This window comes from Halichoerus grypus, chromosome 3 (genome assembly GCF_964656455.1).
Source record: "Halichoerus grypus chromosome 3, mHalGry1.hap1.1, whole genome shotgun sequence".
In the NCBI taxonomy this organism is placed as follows: Eukaryota; Metazoa; Chordata; class Mammalia; order Carnivora; family Phocidae; genus Halichoerus; species Halichoerus grypus.
Window position 1 is genome coordinate 81,175,769 of NC_135714.1, and position 18,772 is coordinate 81,194,540.

At 39.7% G+C, this 18,772-nt stretch overlaps 1 protein-coding gene across 1 annotated transcript in view; it reads left to right on the forward strand.

The window, feature by feature from the left end:
- Nucleotides 1-18,772, forward strand: part of C3H4orf17 (chromosome 3 C4orf17 homolog) — a 334,730-nt gene that overhangs the window by 294,890 nt on the left and 21,068 nt on the right. The window contains 1 exon segment of the mRNA XM_078068238.1: nt 16,137-16,356. Within this exon segment, the coding sequence (XP_077924364.1) occupies nt 16,230-16,356 (127 nt within the window). The 5' untranslated portion in view covers nt 16,137-16,229.

An 18,772-nucleotide genomic window follows, 5' to 3' on the forward strand; every position in this document is an offset into this window, starting at 1 on the left:
TACTCTTATTGTATTACTATTGATTACTTCCTTTATGTTTTCTTTAAATTTATTTTAATTAATTAATTGAGAGAGAGAGGGCAAAAGCAGGGGGAGGGACAGAGGGAGGAAGAATTCCAAGCAGACTCCCTGCTGAGCACAGAGCCGGATGTGGGGCTCGATCTCACAACCTTGAGATCATGACCTAAGTGGAAACCAACTGAGTCACCCAGGAGCCCCTCCTTTGTGTTTGTTATTAGCTACTTTATGTATTTGGGTGCTCCTATGTTGGGTGCTATCCATTACTCTGTCCTCTAGGTCACTAATCCATTCTGCTTCCTCTAGTCTACTATTTATTCCCTCTAATGTATTTTTTTAATGATTTATTTATTATTTTGAGAGAGAGAGAGAGCAGGGGGAGGGAGAGAGAAACTCAAGCAGACTCCACACCGAGCACAGAGCCTGGAGTCTGGCACAGGGTACAGTTTTGCAACCCCAAGAGCATGTCCTGAGCCAAAACCAAGAGTTGGACACTTAACGGACTGCATTGCCCAGGTGCCCTTCCCTCTAGTATATTTTTAATTTCAGTTATTAAGTTTTTCATCATTGATTGGTTCTTTTTTATGTTGTCTATCTCTTTGTTGGGGGTCTGACTGAGTTCCTCCACTCTTTTCTCATGACCATTACTTTAAATTCTTTATCAGGCATATCACTCATCTCCATTTCATTTAGCTTTTTTGCTGTAATTTTGTCCTGTTCTTTCATTTGGGACATGTTTCTCTGTCTCCTCATTTTGTCAAACTCTGTGTGTCTGTTTCTATATTTTAGGAAAGTCGGCAACATCTCCTGCTAAATAGTGGCCTTATGAAGAAATCCTGTAGTGCCCTGCAGTGCAATGTCCTCTGTTACTAGAACGCATCATTTCAGGGGTGTCTCCAATGTATGTTGTGTGCACCCTACTGTTGTGCCTGAGCCACATTTGCCTTTAGTCCATTTGTCTGCAATGGCTTTCTTTGCCTATTGTGGGCAGGGTTTGGTCCTGTTAATGGGCCAATCTGGGGCCACCTTGTGCTTGAATTGGGTCAAACCAGGTGTTTGCTAGAGATGCAGTAACAGCAAAATGCAGGGCTCTTTCCCCTGTGCTGTCCCCTGAGAAGCTTGGAGTCAGACCAGATGTCTGCCCCTAGCCCCCTGCTGGGGTTGCAGTCAGACCTATGTGTGTGGTTTTCCCCTCTCCTGAGGGCAAGAGTTGTTTTGGAGTGGTGTTGGCCCCATCAGGGGCTGCCATGTTTGTGGTGCCACTTTGGATGGACCCCTGCCAAGGGCATGTTGGGGAGTCCATGGGAGAACCCAAAGGCAGGGTGCATGGTGTTAGCAAGGTTTGTGCTGGTCTGATGTGGGAGGAGACTTGTAGACACTCTGGAGAACTTCTACCCACACCAGGTTGGAGGGTTGGGTCTGCAGGAGAATGTGGGAGTGGGGTTGGAGGGGGCACATTGTTAGCAAGTTAGGTAGAGAGTGTTTGCCCTGCACTGGTTTCTGCAGGTGTCTGTGTATCTGGGCTGGTAGGCAGGGCTGAGGGAAATGGTGCTCAGCAGTTCTTTTGTTCTTGGAGAAGTCTCCCAAAGATCCCTACCTTTCCAGCACACTTTCTGAGATTAGTGAAAAATCTCCCTCCCTTATACCCCAGGTATTTTTCAAACTGCTACTTCGATGCTGTATCTCAGCAGGGATGTTTGTTGTGCTGTCCCTTTAAGGGTGCGGACTCAATTTCTTATCAGCCTCTGGCTGAGCCTGATGAATTTTAAAGTTCCAGGTGTTAAGCTCCACTGATTGTAAAAACTTGGGAAGTTAAGCCCCTGTGGTTTCAAAGCCAAATATTATGAGGATTTGTCTTCCCAGTGTGGGTCCCCATGCCTGGGGTGCCTACTGTGAGGCCTGCTCCTCTCTCCCCCCTGCACCCATGGTGTCCCTCCCTCCCACGGACAGTCTCGCTGGTCAGTGTGGCTCCCTGCCATGTCTCTGACCTTCCCACTGTCTTCAATATGGCCTCTTCTCTACATTTAGCTGTGGAGAGTCTCTCCACACCTCAGGTTGTTTTCTGGGTTATTTACACTGATGTGAGTGTTATCTAGGAGTATCTACGTGACAAGGAGAACTTAGGATACTCCTCCACCATCTTTCCCAGAATTGACCTGGATGGACAAATCATCTTTTTTTTTTTTTTTTTTAAGATTTTATTTATTTATTTACCAGAGAGAGTGAGAGAGAGCACGTGAGTACAAGCAGGGGGGAGCATCAGGCAGAGGGAGAAGCAGGCTCCCTGCTGAGCAAGGAGCCTGATGTGGGACTTGATCCCAGGACCCTGGGATCATGATCTAAGCTGAAGGCAGACGCTTAACCGACCGAGCCACCCAGGTGTCCCAAGGATGGACAAATTTTAATTCCTCTATGGACATGCATTTAGGACAGTTAGTATTTGATGGACAAGCTGGGAGATGATATAGGTTTATGTGTTTGAGTCTGTGTTTGAGCTTTCTGAAGAAAGGAGCCATCAGTGTTTGTTTTGTTTTGTTTTGTTTACAACTGTGCACCCAGCACCTTGCACACTGTCTGGCACATAGATTCTCAAAGAAGATTCTGGAAAGAATGAATGATATGCAGCATGTGGAGTGACACATTTATTAAAATAACACTATTAGCTGAAAAGTAAGAGCAAAACTAAAATGTAGCAACACAGAGGGCTCAGCTACAGTGAGACTAAAAGCCGAGAGTGAGGGAGAGGGAGCAATGAGCACGACTGATACTGAGGAGACAGAAGCCTGAGTTCTTCCCATCGTTTCTCTCTGTAAAACTTTTGCATCACACTCACATTCTGCCCAGTGACGTTCTCCAATAAAAATGACTTATTTTCAAAATGTCCTTGAGAGCGAAATAGCACACACAAAATACGTGCAGGGTCACAAGAGCAAAGTGATCATGGCGGACACTTGCCTCTTCTCCCTGCTCATCCACTACGCACGCACACACGCACACTCACATTCGCTCACATTCACATACGGATCTTGGCAAAAACAGTCAAAAGAAAAGGCTGCTTAACCCCTCTTTAGACAGTCACCTCTCACTCTCTCAAGAGTTTAATTCCGTGGGCTGGGCTGGGCTTCCTGCTAAGATTCTCTTCTATCAGACGGGTTTAAGAACACCCAGCCTCCTGCTTGCATTACTAATAGTATCAGTAGTGTGTTAAAACTGACAGGTCCTGGCATTGTGACAGGTTTTGACATGGGTTTTGGGATGCTCATGAACCTCTGAAAGCCCGGTGAAGTGTTGCACAAGCCTAACTCGTGCCCTGTCTTCTCACTATACATCCGTGCTCTCCTGATGAGCTCCCACCTGAGGCATTTCAAATGTCAAGTTTAGGCAATAATCACTTCTCCCTTCAAGGAACTGGCTTGTTTGGGCAATTTTAGAAAATTTCTCAAAGTTGAGAAGACAGAGGTTGTCCTATAATGAGAGATGATATTCAAAATATCCGACAACTAGTGTGGCACCGATACCAACCAACAATCAGTACCCAGTCAGGGCAGGCCAGCTGAATTTCAGCCTGCTTGGCTTGCTGCCCAAGGACACGCACGCACCCCATAACTGTAACATACCCCTGAGAACACATGGATACATTTTATGACCCAATCCTGTGAACCAACTTCACAACCTGCCTCACTTGAAGAGATCAAAATCTGATATGTGAAACAAATATTGTTTTTATATTTGAGTATGAGTATGAATAGTCTTCATAAGTAACATTTTATTGTATTAATTTTCTACTGCCACCTAGTAAATTACTACAAACCTAGCAACTTTTTTTTTTTAAAGATTTTATTTATTTATCTGACAGAGAGAGACACAGTGAGAGAGGGAACACAAGCAGGGGGAGTGGGAGAGGGAGAACAGGCTTCCCGCTGAGCAGGGAGCCTGATGCAGGGCTCGATCCCAGGACCCTGGAATCATGATCTGAGCAGAAGGCAGACGCTTAACAACTGAGCCACCCAGGCGCCCCCAAACCTAGCAACTTAAAACAACACGAAGTTGTTACCTCACAGTTTCCAGGGGTCAGGAGTGTAGGCATGGCTTAACTTTAGCTGGGTCCTCAGAACAGGGTCTCCCAAGGCTGCAGTCAAGGTACCAGCTGAGTTTGGGGTCTTATCTGCGGCTTGAGGTCCTTTCCCAGGCTCTCAGGGTTGTTGGCAGATTCATTTCCTTGCAGCTGTAGAACTCATGATAGCTTGTTTTTTTAAGGCTAGCAGGGAAGCTTGTCTGATCTTAGGGAAGGCCTAAATCTTCCTTTAAAGATTAGGTCACACCCATCCCCAAACAATCTCCTTTTGATGAACTCACAGCAATTCTGATGAAGGATTTTAATTATATCTGCGAAATCTCTTCATCTTTGCCATAGTATGTAACCTAATCACAAGAGTGACATCCATCATATTGACAGGTGTGCCCACAATCAAGGGGCGGGGATTACACAGGCTATATACAGGGAGTAGGGAATGTGCAGGCTAATTTGAATTCTTTCTACTACACATTTGTTATACTCTGGTGATCACAAAGTACTATTTTCTGTGATTGCAGATAATATTAAAAATTGTTGCAAATTTAGGACTGAATCATGTATTTCCAAAATTGACAGAACAAAGTATAGGGTGGGCAAGACACCAGATGAAATAAGCTTTTATTCTTGCATTATTGAAAATTAGCATTTTTGCCTTTCATAGATTATTTACATTACCTTCTTATATGTTAAGCACACACTAGTGGCATTTTTATAGAAAATGCAAAATGAGGATAAAGATGAATAGGTCTAAGCGGTTCACAGCTCCAAGAAGTGGCTACACTGCTTATATATGGAGAAAACAGACCTAACAAAGTGTCCTGCATATTCACACTTGTATTCATCTGCTAGGACCGCCATAACAGAATACCACAGATAGGGTGGTTTAAACAACAGAAGTTCATTTTTTCACAATTCTGGAGGCTGGAAGTCCAAGGTCAAGGTTCTGGAAAAGATGGTTTCTGGTAGAGCCTCTCTTCCTGGCTAGTAGACAGACACCTCTGCTGTGTCCTCACATGGCCTTTCTTCTATGTGTGCACGGAGAGAAAGAGAGAATTCTGGTGTCTCTTCCTCTTCCTATAAGGATACCAGCCCTATCAGATTTGGATTCACCCTCATGACCTCATTTAGTCTTTTTTTTCTTTTTTTTCCTTTTGTGACTGATTTATTTCACTGAGGACAATGTCCTCAGGGTCCATCCGTGTCGTAGCATGTGTCAGAATTCCCTTCTTTTTTTTTTTTGCCATTTTTTTTTTATTATTATGTTGTGTTAATCACCATACATTACATCTTTAGTTTTTGATGTAGTGTTCCATGGACCTCATTTAGTCTTAATTACCTCCTTAAAGGTCCTAGCTCCAAATATAGTCACATTGCAGATTAGGGCTTCAACACTGAATTTAGGGGGACACAATTCGGTCCGTAACAATACTAAAAATATCTGCAGACAATGAATAACCTGGGGGGGGGGGTTGCCTGCTTATGATGACCACAGACAGTGTTGTTGCTGTTGTTTTTAAAGGTTTTATTTACTTATTCATTTGAGAGAGAACGAGATCATGAGTAGGGGGAGGAGCAGAGGGAGGGGGACAGACAGACTCTGTCCTGAGCACAGAGCCCAGTGTGCGGCTTGATCCCACGACCCTGAGATCATGACCTGAACCGAAATCAAGAGTCAGATGCTTAACCGACTGAGCCACCCAGGTGCCCCAGACAGTGTTTTTAAAATCACTAATCACCATTCAAAAATTCATGCACAAATTCCAAGAAATCTCTCCATCTATTTTCTGTCTTTGCTGAAAACAATAGAGTGTCTTAGACTGGTGGTCTGTTTGTTACCACGGCAACAGAGATACATGTGTGCCCCGCGCAGGGCAGCAGAGCAACCTCTTGTCCCTTGGTTCTGACAGAATTACTGCAAACTGTGCCCAAACAAACCAGTTGTATCATTTTTCCCAATAATGAGACAAGAAAGGTCCCAAAGGTCTTCATAAAGGGAATATAATAAACCCAGAGTTCCATAGCCAGGGCTATGTCTCCTTGTGATGGACCCTTGGCTCTCCCTAATGAAAGGTGCAACCACACAGAGCATAGACACTGCTTCCACAGGGGTTAGGTATGAATGTCAGGATCTGTGGTAGAGACTGCTGTTTACAACCCAATATACTTTATCTCCCTCTTTTGTTAATAACTGAGCCCCTATTTTAGAAATCAGTGGCAGTGTGCCCTGTGAAGAAGCCACATTTTCTCTCTTCTCCTTGTAACTGGAAGTGATCAATGTATCTAGATTTTTGTCTGGGACTCATGAGAAGGCTTTTATGGAGGAAGCACATAGCCACCGCGTGTCCTTGTCTACGCTTACCTCCCCGCTTCCTTTTGTTTCTGCCTGAACTATGCATTTGATGTCTGGAAATAGAGCAGCCATTTGGGTGACTGGAACTTTAGGAACCATCTTGGATAAGAGTTAACTTCAAGGAGGTAAGCCACGTTAAGGAAGATGGACCTAAAACGTGAAACAAGCCTAAACCCATAATGATACTATGGAGCTTCCATACCAACCCTGGACTATTGGACTCTCTCATGTGAGGGAGAAATAAGTCTCTGTGACTTGCTGTGTAAAGCAAATGCCTAACTGATACATAGTGTAGAATGAAAATCTCAGAGTGTCAAAATTACCTTAGAAAATCCTTTAAGTCCTCCATCAGTCCTCCACAGTTAAATAGTGTGGCATAAGTCCTGAATGGGTTATAGGCATGAGGAGATTTTCAGCCTTTAATTCTTGGTGCCAGTCAAGAAAACAGACTAAATTAGGCTCTATCCTTGCATTGTTTCAATTAGTATTTGTCCTTTAGAAATTATCTACATTGATTTCAGAGATTGTAATTCAGAAATTAAAAATTATATATGGTCTGAAAAGAAAAATATAGGGAAGTCCCAGTATATCTAATCCTGATAGCTGGAAGCAACATGTGTGTATATGTGTGTGTGTGTGTGTGCAAATATGGAATTACTACATATGATTCCACCTTCACTTTTCACAGGAAATTTTATGATTTTAATTGTATTACTTAATGTTTCTTTATGACTTTTGATTAACATTTCAATTTTATTTCAAGGCTCTTGAACGAGCCATCATCACGGACATCCTGACTACCAAGCAGGATGACTGAGATGTCTTTAAAATCACTCATACTTTCTCCTCATAGGTTTTGGGTGATCTAAGTTTGATTACATTTGATTACATCTGCACGGTATGTTTCTTCGAGCAGAATTATGGGCAAAAGTATCAAATGACTGAAATTGCCCTCTTTTCTCTTTCTTCTTTCTCTTTCTCTTGCATTCAGTTCAACACTGTTATATGTCTGAAACTGAGAAAAACATCACTGCTGCCATGTGGTTTTGTCAAGCTGCGAGTAAGTGAAGCTCTGAGAAGAACGGCAGGTGAAGAAGTTCTGGAATTCAGAATTCCCTAAGGAATGTTACCATGTTGCTAAGCTCTGTAGTGTATCTTAACAACCAGGGAGCCCCGTGGGCTCCTTGGAGCAACAGTGGGAGAAACTGGAGGGAGACAGTGAGATTCTTTTGGAAGCATTAGACATTAGGCTGTCTCTGTCAATTAAAAATTCCCAGCTCAAGTGCAAAGATTTAAGGAAATCAATGACAACTGAGTATAGACCCATTATGAGGCTTGGAGGGTATCATCAACCTTGAGTTCCTGTCAACCAGATTACCTTCTTTGAAAACTGTCCTCAGGTATAATTTTAAATTCATCATTAAAATAATTTTCAAAAAGTTTAAGTATGATTTAGTTAATGGACCTCAGGTTCATCTTCTTTTCAAGACCATGTGAAGGCCAAATAAATCTGTTTTGAGGTAATAGGGTATTATCTTTTAAAGTAAACCACCTGTTGTTGAGGAGATCATACAAATAAAATAAGCTAAGGTTGTGGAATAAAGACATTTATTTTGTGAAAAACATTTAAATTCATATAACAAATACTTACTGAGCATATACTATGTGACAGGTACTGGGAATGCAGAGGTTGGACCAGGCCATTGCCTGTTTGATTATGATATCCTACGGAGAGAAGCAGAAAATAAACACAGAAATATAAAAAAAAAAAGTCAGAGAGTGACATGCGCTATGGAGACAGCTTAAAGAGGGTAAGGGATAGAGAGTGATGGAGGCTGGGAAGATGGTAGGAACTACTTTAGAGAAGGGTGAGGAAGCCTTTTGGAGAAAGCCTCATTTAGGCAGAGCAACAAATGAAGTGAAGATCTGAGTGGTGTACATTTTAGGTTACCTCTAGCAAATGCAAAATGTTTCAGCATTCATCACCTAAATAATAATCTTTACATCTCTAGGAATTCATAGTAACTTTCAGCTCTTCGTTGATCAGATATTGTGTTCTGTTTTAAACATACATTGTACGTAAGTGTTATTTTGGACTAAGATTATTAATATTTAATACAGATTTGCATAGTTTAAAAGTAACAATGATCAGAATTAGGACTACATGATTACTAATGCTTCCAAAATACAGATTTTGAGGATTTTGTGTCATGTAGTCTACATAAAATTCAGTAATTTGCTAATATACAGGTCAATTCAAGAGGCTGTAGGAAAGGAAATATTGCTCTCAGAAGCACTTTCACAATTCCCTGGATGGTGAATGGTAATTTTAATTAGATTTTCCCTCAGTTACCACTATGCAGGTTTTTTTCTTCTTCTTCAGAGTGAAAGCAGAATGCTGGTATCACAAACAAAATAGAATTATAAACGGAACTTGGCTACTTTCACTCAGCAGACCTTTTGGGCATAACCTCTAGGTCAGGAGGGCTCCACCAAGGTTTTGCAACAGAGGCGGTGAGGCGAGACCCAACCTATGTACTAATAATAGCTAAAAATACTCATGTTTGCAACTTGTTTAGCTTTTAGAAGGAATTAATACAAAGAAGGGTAAGTTTTCTAACACTGTCTCTTGGCATTTAGTTGCAGTGTCATGTGCCTACCTGTTTGGAAAGACTGGAGTTAAAAACCTGTTAATACAGCTCTTCTGAGCAACAGTCACTGACACACCAAAGTTGCAGAGATTGCAAAGGTTTTTTACACTTTGCTTCTCCACAACTGTGGAATGCATCCTTTAAAACTGGAACATGCGATGGAGATGTGTCTTTTCCTGTGAACATCACCCGTCACGTGCATCATGGTGGGGAAAGTAGGCTGAGATCTCCTGCTCCATATTATACAGCAAATACCTAACAAGCTAAAATAGTGGAAACAAGTGTGCGTGTGTTTTGTTTTCTTTGTGTTGTTTTTTGTTTGCTTTGGGTTTTAAAAATATATATATATCTATTATTTCACAAAACAGTATTTGGGTATGGTAAATAATCCATGGCACATTTGTAGAAGTTATTGTAACTGGTTTAGTCTGACAGAATCCATCCGTGATATACATGGACCAGTTTTGCATTAATGGGTTTCTCTAACATTGGTTTAGGAAAATTTTTAGTTACTTCATTATAAAATAAATAAGATTTCTGATTCTATAATAAAGATAATCTTTGTTTTCTAACAAGCAAATTATTTTCTGGTTTTCTGTTAATTCCTTATTTTAATAATATGTTCTTTTCATATTTCTCTTGTCTTTGGGGGAAAAAATCTATCCTTACATATGAGAATGAATGATTCATTCATTTCTTTTGAGTTTATAAATCTTAAAAAGTTATACTCTAAAATCAATTCTTATAATAAAGAGAAATCTTAATAGAGAAATATTATTCTAAGCCAATTCATGAGCTTTGGAATGATATCCATTAAAATAAATGAGAAATGAATTATCAGTCAAAGAGTGTTAAAATCAATATAGGCAACAGGTGGGAGAGAAAGATGTGGACCATTATTTATAGTAACTAAAATAGTTTTGCTTTTCTTTAGAAGTAGTTTCTTTTTTTTTTTAATTAATAGACTTTATTTTTTTAGAGTAGTTCTTAAGCTTACAGAAAAATTGAGCAGAAAGCACAGGGAGTTCCATATATCCTGCCTACCTAGTCTCCCCTATTATTCACATCTTGCGTTAGTGTGGTACATTTGTGACAATTGATGAACCAGTATCATACATTATTAGTAACTGAAGCCTATAGTTTACATTAGCATTCACTCTGTGTTGTACAGTTCTGTGGGTTTCAACAAATGCATAATGTCACGGATCCACAGTCACAGTCTAGAGCAGTATACTTCAGGCTAGTGTCACTGCCCTGAAAATCCCTTGCGTTCCACCCATTCATTACTCCTCTACTTCCCCTCTGGAGCTCTTGGCAATCATTGATGTTTTTACTGTCTCCGTGGTTTTGCTTCTTCCAGAATGTCATATAGTTGGAATCATGCAGTATGTCGCCTTTTTTTTTTTTTTTTAAAGATTTGATTTATTTATTTGACATAGAGAGATAGTGACAGAGGGAATACAAGCAGGGGGAGTGGGAGAGGGAGAAGCAGGCTTCTTGCTGAGCAGGGAGCCTGATGCGGGGCTGGATCCCAGGACCCTGGGGTCATGACCTGAGCCGAAGGCAGACGCTTAACGGACTGAGCCACCCAGGCACCCCCGTAGCCTTTTCATATTGGCTTCTTAGCAATATACATTTAATGTTCCTCCATGTTTTTTCATGGCTTGATAGCTCGTTTCTTTTTTTCTTTTTTCTTTTTTCTTATTTTATTATGTTATGTTAGTCACCATACAGTACATCATTAGTTTTTGAAGTAGTGTTCCATGATTCATTGTTTGCGTATAACACCCAGTGCTCCATGCAATACATGCCCTCCTTGATACCCATCACTGGGCTAACCCATCCCCCCACGCCCCTCCCCTCTAGAACCCTCATTTTGTTTCCCGGAGTCCATAGTTTCTCATGGTTCATGTCCCCCTCTGATTTCTCCCCCTTCATTTTTCCCTTCCTTCTCCTGATGTCCTCCATGCTATTCCTTACATTCCACAAATAAGTGAAACCATATGATAATTGACTTTCTCTGCTTGACTTATTTCATGTAGCATAATCTCCTCCAATTCCATCCATGTTGATGCAAAAGTTGGGTATTCACCCTTTCTGATGGCTGAGTAATATTCCATTGTATATATGGACCACATCTTCTTTATCCATTCATTGGTTGAAGGGCATCTTGGCTCTTTCCACAGTTTGGCTATTGTGGACATTGCCACTATGAACATTGGGGTGCATGTGGCCCTTCTTTTCACTACATCTGTGTCTTTGGGGTAAATAGCCAGTAGTGCAATTGCTTAGTCATAGGGTAGCTCTATTTTTAAATTTTTGAGGAACCTCCACACTGTTTTCCAAAGTGGCTGTACCAACTTTCATTCCCACCAACAGTGTAAGAGGGTTCCTTTTCTCCACAATCTCTCCAACATTTGTTGTTTCTTGCTTTGCAATTTTTGCCATTCTAACTGGTGTAAGGTGGTATCTCAATGTGGTTTTGATTTGAATTTCCCTGATGGCTAATGATGGTGAATATTTTTTCATGTGTCTGTTAGCCACTTGTCCGTCTTCTTTGGAGAAGTGTCTGTTCGTGTCTTCTGCCCATTTTTTGACTTGATTATTTGTTTTTTGGGTGTTGAGTTTGAGAAGTTCTTTATAGATCTTAGATATCAGCCCTTTGTAGTGTCATTTGCAAAAATCTTCTCCCATTCTGTGGGTTGCCTCTTTGTTTTGTTGACTGTTTCCTTTGCTGTGCAGAAGCTTTTTATCTTGATTAAGTCCCAAAGTTCAATTTTGCATTTGTTACCTTGTCTTTGGGGACATGTCTTGAAAGAAGTTGCTGTGGCCGATGTCGAAGAGGTTATTGCCTATGTTCTCCTCTAGAATTCTGATGGATTCCTGTCTCACATTGAGGTCTTTCATCCATTTTGAGTTTATCTTTGTGTATGGTGTAAGAGAATGGTCAAGTTTCATTCTTCTGTATATAGCTGTCCAATTTTCCCAGCACCATTTATTGAAGAGACTGTCTTTTTTCCATTGCATAGTTTTTCCTGCTTTGTTGAAGATTAGTTGACCATAGAGTTGAGGGTCCCTATCTAGACTCTCTATTGTGTTCCATTGGTCTATATGTCTGTTTTTGTGCCAGTACCATGCTGTCTTGGTGATCACAGCTTTGTAATATACCTTGAAACCAGGCAACATGATGCCCCCAGCTTTGGTTTTCTTTTTCAACATTTCCTTGGCGATTCGGGGTCTTTTCTGATTCCATACAAATTTTAGGATTGTTTGTTCCAGCACTTTGAAAAATGTCATTGGAATTTTGATCGGGATGGCGTTGAAGGTATAGATTGCTCTTGGCACCATAGATGTTTTAACAATGTTTATTCTTCCGATCCATGAGCATGGAATGTTTTTCCATCTTTTTGTGTCTTCTTCAATTTCTTTCATAAGTGTTCTGTAGTTCCTGGAATATTGATCCTTTACCTCTTTGGTTAGGTTTATTCCAAGGTATCTTATGGTTTTTGTGCTATTGTAAATGGAATCGATTCTCTAATTGCTCTTTTTACAGTTACATTGTTAGTGTATAAGAAAGCAACTGATTTCTGTGCATTGATTTTGTATCCTGCCACATTACTGAATTGCTGTATGAGTTCTAGTAATTTGGGGGTGGAGTCTTTTGGGTTTTCCACATAAAGTACCATGTCATCTGCAAAGAGAGAGTTTGACTTCTTCTTTGCCAATTTGAATGCCTTTTATTCTTTTTGTTGTCTGATTGCTGTTGATAGCTCATTTCTTTTTACTGTTCCATTGTATGGATGTACCACAGTTTATGTATCCATTCACCTATTGAAGACACCTTCGTTGCTTCCATTATTTGGCAATTATGAATAAACATTCTTGTGTAGGTTTCTGTGTCAACATGATTTCAACTCCTTTGGGGAAACATCTCGGAGTGCAATTGCTGGATCATATGGTAAGAGTATGTGTAGCTTTGTAAGAAACTTCCAATCTGTCTTCCAAAGTGGCTGTACCATTTTGCATTCCCACTGGCAATGAATAAGAGTTCCTGTTGCTCCACATTTCTGTCAGCATTTGGCATTGTCAGTATTTTGGATTTTAGCCATTCTGATGGGTGTGTAGCAGTATGTCATTGTTTTAATTTTCAATTCCCTAATGACAAATGATGTTGAGTATCTTTTTATATACATGCTTATTTGCCATCTGATGAGCTTCTTTGATGAGGCGTTTGCTCAGCTTTTTTGCACAGTTATTAATTTGGCTATTTGTTTTCTTAATGTTGAGTTTTAAGTGTTCCTTGTTATTCTGGATACTAGTCCTTTATCAGATATGTGTTTCACAATATTTTCTCCCAGTCTGTGGCCTGACTTTTCATTCTCTTAACAATGTCTTTCATAGGGCGAAATATAGTTTCACTTTTCTTCAGGTTTGAGGTAATTTTGTTTTTTTTCATGATTAAATCACTTGTTAGAACAATTCAAAGCCCACAACTTTGTCTTGAGTTATTCATTTACCTCATTTCTGAAAATTTAAGTTTTTTTTTTAAAGATTTTATTTATTTATTTGAGAGAGAGAGAGGGAGAACGAGCAGGGGGGAGGGGCAGAGGGAGAGGGAGAAGCAGACTCCCCACAGAATAGGGAGCCCTAATGCAGGGGCTCGATCCCAGGACCCTGAGATCATGACCTGGGCAGCCACTTAACCAACTGAGCCACCCAGTCGCCCCTGAAAATTTAAGTTTAAATCAGACTTTAAATAGTCCATAATGTATGTTGGATTTTGTAAAATTTTTAATGATATATGTGGATAAAATATTTACATATTGCCTTTATCCCTTTAACATTATTTTGAAACTTCTAATAGAAACAATAAAAGTCACAACAGAGATAATTAAATTTTCTGTAATCCCGGAGTAAGCACTATAGCACCTTTTTAAATATAAGAGCAAGATGAATTTCAGACTTCTTGGAAGCACTGCAATTTTCATATCAGGAAGAAGAAAAGTTTTCTTCATTGTTTGTTTATTGACCTTTAACACCAGAATTTAAAGGATATCACTACCCTTCAAATTAACCTAAGAGAATGATTGATGTGGGGAAGACACACATAGAACAGCTGAATATTCTAGCTGACATCTCCATCAATCCCATCAGGTTTCAGATGAGCAAATCAAAATCTAGGAAATAAAGGGATTTATCCTTGGTCACTTAGTTTGTTAATGGCAAAGCTAGGACCATACATCTCATTTTTAAATTTCAGTTCAGTGTCCTTCCCACTCTCCAACTTGCCTACTATATCCTTTTTCCTCAATACAGATAAAAATGAATTTACTAACTTAATTGTGTGAAAGATCCCACACAGAAAGAAGAGTGAGTAAGTCTACAGTTTGAGTTACAGAAAGAGGTTAGAACTAATTCCTCATTATTTATGAAGAACAATATGAAAATGTACTTTTTCTTATTAGATAACAGTTCTTTATGAATTCAAAATATTTTAATATATTTTTTTAGCCTAGAATAGGTTTAGAATTTATAAATATTTGCTGTTTTGTGGCAACAGGGCTGGTAATTTATATACCATACACCCTGAATATATACCATGAAAAAATTGAACACAAATTCTTTGGTCTAAAAAGGTAGTCAATGAACTAAAAATGTGTGCCCCAACCTTGAGATCAATTTCTAGAATATGGACATATTTGAATGCTGAAAATTATTCTGACCAGAAAAACTCCCTGCCATGGTTAGAAATAAAATATATATTTCCCAGTACTGCTATGATGAATAAGATTTCCGTGTAAGATAGGAAATACAAACAAACACCAGGGAAAAAAATCCTTCTTTAAATTTCAAGATAGTATGCCATCTTCTTTTTTTTTTTTTTTAAGATTTTATTTATTTATTTGACAGAGAGAGAGTGAGAGAGCACAAGCAGGGGGAACGGCAGAGGGAGAGGGAGAAGCAGGCTCCCCACCGAGCAGGGAGCCCGACATGGGGCTGGACGCAAGGCTCCATTCCAGGACCCTGGGATCATGACCTGAGTCCAAGGCAGATTCTTAACTGACTGAGCCACCCAGGTGCCCCAATAGTATGCCATCTTTAAGAAAGTTTATTTAGGGATGCCTGGGTGGCTCAGTTGGTTAAGCGCCTGCTCTCAGCTCAGGTCATGATCCCGGGTCATGGGATTGAGTCCTGCATCAGTTTCCTTGTTCAGCGGGGAGCCTGCTTCTCCCTCTGCTTCTCCCTCTGCCTACTGCTCGCCCTGCTTGTGCTCTCTCTCTCTGACAAATAAATAAATAAATAAAATCTTTTAAAAAAACGGAAGTTTATTTAACTCTTTCCTATGTTTCTAATCCAGAAATTTTTTCCCACATAATTGTAAATTCCCAAAGAGCCATAACATTATCTTTGATCCCTTAGGCCTATGATACTTTAAGTGTCTAATAAATAATTGCTGAGTGATTGAGAGAAAATCACTAAATATTACTGAAAATTGCAAATAACAACATCCCAAAGTTCTCTACTTTATCGTTTGTAGATGTAATATCATTCTTTTGTTACCAGATTTGTTTTCTCCTTTAGGTTTTACTATCTTCTCAGAAGAAGATACAAATTTAAGAAGCTGGTTGTCTTAAAGCATAATATGAAAGGTCCTCGTTATATGTATCACATCATAATATGGAAGGTGCATTAATGTAAAACACATTTGTGGGTATTATATTTTAAAGCTCTCATTTTCATTTACTATATCAAAATTGATAACCATGTTATGTATTTTTATGTTGGTAAGCTAACAAAGTGACCTTAAATGTGATCAAACACAGAACATATTTTAAGGTTTTGTATTTTCCGGGGAAAAATTCTTCTCTTCCACCCATGCCTGTATTCATTTCAATATTTACAAAAATTTGGTCTAAAGTAAAATAACCTCACATTGTTTTGACAGGAGAAACAATTCAGTGCAAACAGAGAAGTAATGTTTGATGTGTAAGGAAATGTCAAGAACCCCCTCATCAGAATGACTGTCATTCTATGATTTCAGGGTCTAAGCACCTCTGGAAGTGAGGTTAACAAGGTAGAACCCCAGGACCTTTTGCGGCAACAGTGGAGAGGGGCAAACCAATACCACAAGAACATGAGCCTCAAATCTCCGATGTCTGCTCTTCCGTTCGAGAACAAAGGCAGCCATATCATGGCTAGAAATGGAAACTGTTTTCTAGTCCGTCACACCCCTCATCCCAGAAGGGTCTGCCACATCAAAGGTAAGGTAACTCAAGGTCCTAGAATGTCTCTCTCTCTCCCTGCATTTGGGCTACTTGATGATTCTGTGGATAAATACAGGGATACTATTCAAAATATTTAACTAATGGTGAGACACAGGTATTGACCATTGAGACCAGATGCCAGCCTTGGGGATAGAGCAAAGCCTGCAGGCATCCTCTCTGCCAGGCATTAACCCTGGGATTTCTTGACTGTTAGAAAAGGGACTCGGAGAGGTGCCAAACAGCTCACAGCAACAATTGACCAATTGGTATAAAAGTATTCAATATTTTAACAAACTGCATGGCCATGCTAGCATTTACCTGCTAAATATTACCCCTAGAGAAGCATATATTTTACCCTCCAGCCCTTTTTCCCTTTCTCTCACTTTCTCTCCTTTTTTTCTGTTCTTTCTCCCCTTTTTCCCTCCCTCCCTCGATGATGCAAACAAAAGAGGCCTCAGTCAGTCCCATAAGGAGCCATGGACAGCTCTGTAGAGGTGTCTCGGCTTAAAGCAAGGGGGTCAGGCCTTTGTAACCCCCATTAACCACTCACTGGTCAAGTTTCCATCCTACATGAGAGCTGTCTTCAGCTGAGAGCAATGCCCCGGGAGGGACTCGGCACGAGCCACCAGTAGCGGACACATCTGTCAGGTGGACAGATGAGTGTGTTGGTCCTGAAGGCATGGTTTGGGTAGATGCATCCCCACATCTACTACAGCAATTATTGGAGCTTATGACTAAATATTTTTATTTGATTATTATCAAATATCTTCCACTAATTTGTGAGCTCCTTGAAAGCTGAAGATGTGTCTGTTTTGCTCACCACTTATTTTCAGTTTCCTAGAGTGGCTGCGATGTGGGAGGTACTAGATAATTCTTGTGGAAGGAAAGAAGGAAGCTTAAATTGCATTCAGATAAAAATTTAAAGCCTCTGATAGATTTTAAGTAGAGTTAATGTTCTACCTCAGCTATCTAGTTGTGTGTCCTTGAGCAAGTGATTTCATTCTTTAAAAAATTCATTCTAGCTGTATTGTAGAAAGTGGAAGGAAAACAAGGGCCTAAGGAGAAGTTGGGAGATCAGTTAAAAGGCTGACTCAGTCATCCAAGTGAGAGGGATGAAGGATGGGCCAGGGCAGACAGCAGAGCAGAGAAGTGAAGATTGAACTTTGGGGTAGAGCAAGAGAAAAACCCAGATGAGCAGCACAGAGAAAGCCATCAGAGGGTTATGAGATAAAACAAGATTCAGTGAGAATGGCTGGGTGATCATCAAAGACAAATTGCTAAAGAAGACCAGGAAAACAAAGGCCAAGAGATAGGAAACAGATATTACAATAAAGAAGTCATAAATGGCTTGGAATCCGTTGTCTTGGCAAAATTTGATGACAGGATTTTTCAAAATCCCATGAGAAAAGCATTCCATTTAATTAGAACTTTTTTCTCTATGATGGCAAATATTACCAAATTGAGTATATTTTTTTCTGACTTCCAAATACTTGAAAGTACTTGATATATAACTCCTATATATGTAATTCACATTCTGCCTTGAATTATCTTATACCTATAATACAATATAAAACTGTTGGCAGGCAAAGGACTGACTTTAATGTCTTCAAATCCCCTACAATGCCTATCACAAAGCCTTACTGTTAGTAACATATGTCCACATATAAATACATGTTCAATTAAATAGAAAACTTTCTTTGGAGATCTTTCAAGGATATCCATGCTAATGCAAGAAAGCCTAGTAACTTGAACTGCAAGAGGAAGAGAAGAGCAGCAAGCTGCTGTATTTTGACTGATAACAGCTATGTGCTTTGAACCCACACTCAGCACAAGGACACTACAACTAGTTTCGCTAATTTCACCCCAAAGATAATTCTTATAGTCCGTTTTTACTAACATTCAAATGTTTTAGTCTGTGAGATCTAATGTTATTTTCATAGATAAATCCTTAAAAAGTTAAATCATCAGTAAGTTTATTCAGTCTAAGAAATGTCAATTTAAAGTCTCTATTTGTGATACATATATGCACTTTGCTAGCAACACAGCATAAGCCAGTTTCTGCTCACAGTGTACTTGGAGGAGATAGGAATAAAAGGGAATAGTTATAATTGTGTTATGTGCAATTATAGAAGTATGCTGGAAGTTCAGATGTAATATACAGACAGGGCAGCCACTGGAGAAGTGTCAAGAATGCATTTCACAGAGGTTTTTACTGGGAGATACATGATAAACAAGAAGAGACAATTAGCAGGACTTGGGTATTTATTGGATTTAAGGATGGAATAAAAAGTCTAGAATTATTACCAGTTTTTTTTAGCTTGGTTAACTGGCTGGATAGTGGGCCAACTATTAATCTTGGGCATATAGGAGGAAGAACATACGTAAGAGGTAAGATTAACAGCTTCATTTCAGA